Source organism: Electrona antarctica (assembly GCF_951216825.1).
Source record: "Electrona antarctica genome assembly, chromosome: 8".
Taxonomy (NCBI): Eukaryota; Metazoa; Chordata; class Actinopteri; order Myctophiformes; family Myctophidae; genus Electrona; species Electrona antarctica.
The window spans coordinates 25273215-25279286 of NC_136789.1; the positions used below are offsets into that span (position 1 = coordinate 25273215).

Below are 6072 nucleotides of genomic sequence, written 5' to 3' on the forward strand. Positions count from 1 at the left end.
AGTGGCTAAAAACTACTTTCTGGCCTTGACAGCCCATACATCCAAACAGAAAAGTCCTTTCTGATTGCATTAAACAACATTAAACAATGTTAAACTCACGTTGCCTGTTGCTTTGCCACTCGATGTGCCATTCACGTTAAGCATGCGCATACCCTCTATTGTTTAAACTTGACCAGTCCAGTTCAGCTTCAGAAATCTGCAGTTCAATTCTTTTTTTCTTTCTTTTCTTTTTTTTCCTTTTTTACAAATCAACATCTATGATCCTCCTAGGACTTCTAAGCCATGAGGAGTAGAGAGGCCAGATGTACAGTCAGTGCTAGAACGCAATACCCTATTAAAAGGAAATATTTATGATGGCAATTATCGCAACCCAAATGTATGTTCACTGTTTACCCAAAGACTGCTTCTTTTAATGTTTAATACACATACCTTCATCCTATTTTAAAGCTATAGCACAATATAAACATCCTCAAGACATTCAAGTTAAATTGATGTTGACATACAGTAGAAAAAGACAACCTCAAGTCAGTAGCCTGTAGTTTGTCCAATATTTTCATGTTCCACTGTAACAATTGTTCTGAAAAGGTCTTAAATTCGTTCTTATGGTGGAAGTCAAAGGGACATCACTGGCAGGAGTTTCATTTTTTATACTGAGTTTGAAATGTATTGACCTTAAAAACCTCTTCACTGGTACAGTTCACATTTATACATTGGGCTTAGTTTGTATATTATTTCCATGTGCAAATCTTTCTGTGTTTGCAACAGCTGCAGAATCTGTCTCAGTGACAGCTTCTGCATCTGTGTCAATTATTTCATCATCTGCCAACAGGCCACAGCATGTGTGGTTCAGCTGTTGCTCCAGAACGGTGACCCGCTGCTTCAGCCGTTGTTGAGTGGCTGTGTGTTCACTAAGAAGTCGAGCAAATCGAGTCTGCAAGGTGTCTAGAGAAGATTCTAGTCTCTCCAGCTTCTCCTCTGTGTCCGGTTTACCCAGCCCCCCACTTTCGGCATTCTCATCCAGTAGGCCCTCTTTCATCAGTATTTCCCGACCCCTCTCCTCAAGTACCTTCTTTGCATCTGGGTACTCAGTCACTGCCTCCATCAAGTCATCCTTAGAGAGGCAAAACAGATCTGAGTAACCAAGGCTACGGATGTTGGCTGTTCGTCGATTTCCCATTTTGCTGCCCTTTATATTAAGAATGCTAATTTCCCCAAAGCAGCTGCCAGCAGTTAGAAGGGCATATTGTGTGATGCCATCATCTGCCACCACAGCCAGCCTCCCCTCTTTGATGATGTACATCTCTTTTCCAATATCGCCCTTACGGCAGATATAGTCACCTGGACTGTACACTTGTGGGCGGAGCTTAAGCACTAGCTCCACCAATAGTCCCGCCTCACAGTCTTGAAAGATGCGGACCTTTTTCAGTGTTTCCAGGTGTACATTAATTGCAATCTCTGCCCGTAGTTTGTTGGGCAGGTTCTTAAGCACCTCTTGCTCATCCACAGCTTTCTTGTTAGTCCAGAGATAATCGAACCATTTAATGACACGTCCCTCCAGCTCTTTGCTGACTCTGCGGAAGTGCATGTAATGTTTGATGGCGTCGATGCGGGCCTGAAACTCTGCACGTGTTGCATTCATGTTGGCGATCATGGAGCCCACATTTCCCACAATTGTAGCAAAGATCAACACCCCGACAAGAAAATCAAAAACTACAAATAGATATTCTTCATCTCGCACTGGTGCTGGCATCTCTCCAATGGTGGTGAGAGTAAGGGTTGACCAGTACAGACAGTAGACGTATCCCCTGGTTAATGATCCATACTCTGGGTTGGAGATGTTAGGATATACCCAGGTATCAGAACCAAACCCCAAAGACTTTGAGATAGCGAAGTAGATGCAGGCATTCCAGTGAATGATGACCAGAATGTAGAGCACCAAGTTGCAGATGCGGAAGATGTTTGGGTAATTAGTGCGTGTTTCAGTGCGGTCAAAGAACTCAAACATGCGTGGGAAGCGCACCAGGCGGTTGAACCTGAGCTGTGGCGTGTGGATGCCTGTAGTAATGTAAGCCAAATCGGTGGGCAGGATGGACACCACGTCGAGTTTGAACTGAAATGTACGTATGTAGCTGTCTCTTAGCTTGGCATGATCCTTCACCAACAAGCCTTGCTCCAGGAACCCTACAACAAGCAAAGCACAGTTTTAAATGACCATACAATACATATTGTCTACAGCAGTGGTTCCCAAAGTCAAGTGGGGTCCGGGGACCCCCAGGGGAGTTCCAGGGGGTCCCCAGCTAAATGATAGTTTGGAACCAAATGGACCCTTAAGTGCATTCTAACTGCATTTAAACAATACTTCTTATGACAGGAAAGTGTGTTGAAATGATCTACCTGTGCGAAGTCTGACCATTGTGTCCATTATGTAGACAAGATCAGAGAGATAGTCCAACACCAGCCAGCAGATATAATTTCCCAACTGCAACTTGTCAAAACATGCCCTATGGATAAAATAAAAAACGTTTGACATTTAACTAAAGCATTCAACTCCTGTTCAGTATTGGACAGCAGGTCTACTCTGAGTCTCTCTCACGCGACTGAACTTCTCACCCTATCTCTAAGGGAAATGCCAGCCACCCGTCTGAGAAAACTCATTTCGGCCGCATGTATCCCAACCTTATTCTTTCGGTCATGACCATAGATGAGAGTAGGGATGAAGATTGCTCGGTAGACAGAGAGCTTTGCCTTTAAACTGTAAGGGTTTTTTTCTTTTTCTTATTCTTTCCTTCAGTACCTAGCCACGAGAAGGATCCAGTTGTACAGCACGGCTGTTGCGATTACAAATAGCCAGCGATAGTATGCATCATCTGATGGGGACACGACGAACACCTCCCACTTTTTCCTAAAAACATGGTAATAAAGGACACAATATTATTCAGTGACCTATTGTATATATTCACTGAACAATGTAACAAATGTATATGTCCCTACACAGCTCAACAGACAATCAAACATGCTAATACATTCATTGTTTGAGAGATATATTGTCACATATTGAATACTAATAATTGTACAGTAGCACTCATACCTAAAGATTCCTTTGCTATTGTTGCCATTGGAGTCACTGTTGCGACTGGGGGCAGCTCTTATTTCACCGCCCCCTCGAAAGCGCTCCAGGAAAGAGTCTGGCCGCTCTTCTTCTTCTATTAAACGTCTGTGTGCCCAATCTCTCAGTGTCACCACCAAGCTCACAAACCTAAGAGAGAAATACCAACCTGAGTCATGCATTATGTTTTCCTTATATTTAAAAATACGTTTTGTATTTAGGTATCACATATGAATCATCACGTTATGTTAATTTCTGGATAACTGCCTCTGGAAATTTGGCAAATGCATACACGCTGCCCGAACCTCATAGTATTATATTTCCCCACTCAAATATTAGCACTACAGATTTCTAGTCCACTCATACCTATTTTCATTAACACTGCTGGTTTATCAGTGGAAGCATTCTGTGTTTTTTGGTAACTCGTGTGGAACCTGGTCCTAAGTCCATGTATACAAGGGATAGAGACTGATGATGGCTTTTGTCTGATACAGTTGGAGGCCATCGATATTGTCCTTTGTACTAGCTTGTAGGTCTGCTATTTTTGAAAAATCGTGAAAATATTTATTTCAGAAAACTGGAGGATTTAGAAGGATTTTTTTAAATTTTGAGGTCAGGCCTAAATGGGTCAAATAATAAGGGACAATATCGGTGGCACCCAACTGTAAGTGTTTAGGAATTGCATGTGTCGGACATTCTATTAGCATCCCAGGCCAGGCTTCCACAGCTTTACCTTGTGAAAGCACCTCCTGTTTGTAAAGAATTTCTAGAATTGCGTCCTTGTGGATCAAGGTCAGCTACTCTTTGTAGCTCGGAAGATGTGTCATCACATGCTGATGGCACCCTTGAAACAGAAACAAATGATAAATGTTGAATACAAACCGTGTTTTTGTTATGATCTGTGACAAAATATTTATTGTATAGTATACAACATGGTCTCATTGGGTACATACGGTAGATCAAGAATATTCGTACTATGACAAAAGTACTGAATGAAGGAATACATACAGTGAGAGTGCCTATGATTGAATTGGGAAATGCAAATTGTCTGTAGTTCTTAATGGCCAACCTGCTAGGAATACTCTCTCTGTCATTCTCCTCCTCTAAAGTGGTCTTCACTGAAAGGTTATGGGGCGACACCTCTCTCCCAGCCACCTGGCCTGTCATCTTCAAATCTGTTATGAGGAGAAATAATGTATTATGTTATTGTACCCCTCACAAGCCATCTCCGATTCTATGGTCAGTGGTCACCATGCTTCTTGTAGTGTCACTATCATAACCGAGGGAAAGGGAAAGAGGGTGAACATAAAGTCTGGAGTGTTTATGTGGTGTGTTTAAACAAATTATAGTCGAGGGACGTAGGACGGTTGGGATTGCCTGCCACAGTCCCTGTTCTGGCCTATTGCAGAGAAAGTGGTTGCTGTGGTGAGTCTGGTGACTAGCAGTCATACTACAATGTAACAATGGCGTCGTAGGGATCTGATATGACTTTATTTAAAATGTAGCTTTTATTTGAGGATGAGTAAGAGGATATTGCACTCTAAACATACAAATCTATTAAAAAAAATTGGTTTTGCGTCCAGAGCTGGATAACGAGGGGGTGGGGGGGGGGGTGGGGGGCAACAGATGTCTGTGGTGCATGTTTGGAAATGGACACAGATGATGAGGTGTTTAGACGGTGTTACCATTGTGTGACTAATTGGTAGATCATTAAGGAAACCACACGCAGTCATCCTGAAGCACAGCGCTCAGTGAGACAGTCACCCCACCTCTCCCAGGAGCTTCATCACTTAGGAAACCAGGGCACTGACTACAAAGCTCAATGTGATATAATACTATAGTATAATGTCTCATGACCCTATACTGTAGACACAGTTAAACAAACACTGCAGAGTAGTATGATGTTCGTCCCTCTCCATTATTTCTTTTACTGGAGGTGGGCGGATTTATTTTAAATATGTATTCTTACAATAATATTATACATTAGGTCAAGACAATTGACTCATAATCACATTCTAGTACTACAGTGACACCACTATACACTATCATGTGAATTGTAATCGTTGACTTGATTGAATTCATGACCTCTCTTTTTTCCTTTAAAACGATATCCAGACAGTTGGCGTTATAAGACATTATAAATGTGTCTAATGTATGACAAAGGGTAAATCTTACTAATGTAATTGTCATTCATACTTTATTCCATCTCAATAACATAATAAAACATGGTGTACTGAAAACTAATGAATGTATGAAATGTCATATAGCTATAATTGATCATTTGACTCTGTATATCCCTGGAATGCTAAATGATAGGAATGCATTAGCATTCATACATTTATTATCAATATTGATTTAGATGTATTTTTTTGCCTACCTTAGTTTCGTCCAGCTACTCCAACAAAATCCTTGGTGCTTTCACAAAGAGACAGCCAGAGCTCAATCCCATTAACCAGTCCATTGTCAATGTCCATTACAGCTCTAGATACTCAGCCTGTTCCTGTTGTACTCTACTCTACTCTGAGCTCCCAAGACCATTGCTTACCCCGTTGCTGCTGAACATGTAACACTTTGCCTGTGAGTGCGTTTCCAGCGGGTAAATACAGGCATAAGTACAGGCATAAGTGCAGTTGTATCCTCACAGGTGTGATAACAGGTCTTCTGATGGACTAGTTAGAGGAGGTTGGTGGACAAGCTGCTGTAGGAAATAAAGGGCGGAGAGATGCTCAAACAGATGCTTGGTAAAAAAAAAAAAACCTGGTGGTCGTATCTCTTTTTACACAGACCGGTAAGAAACGGCTTAAAAGTGAACAGGAAGGAATATGTTGTCGGGCAATACACAGACCTACAGTTGGAGGCCATCGATATTGTCCTTTTCTTTTTGCTGAGGTTTGCGTGATCTGCGCAAAAGGACAGTTAACCCATTTTGGGCGGGAAGCCGGGAACCCCTTTTGGTGTTTTAAACA

General features: G+C 41.9%; 1 protein-coding gene across 1 annotated transcript; it reads right to left on the reverse strand.

Moving 5' to 3' along the window:
* Positions 1–703: 703 nt before the first annotated feature.
* Positions 704–4273, reverse strand: LOC306928673 (cyclic nucleotide-gated channel alpha-2-like; the record flags this gene model as incomplete). The annotated part of the gene is made up of 6 exons (XM_079508943.1): positions 704–2181; positions 2395–2501; positions 2795–2902; positions 3089–3256; positions 3840–3950; positions 4176–4273. 6 exons carry the CDS (start codon positions 4271–4273, stop codon positions 704–706), a joined length of 2070 nt encoding a protein of 689 aa, XP_079365069.1.
* Positions 4274–6072: the final 1799 nt, after the last annotated feature.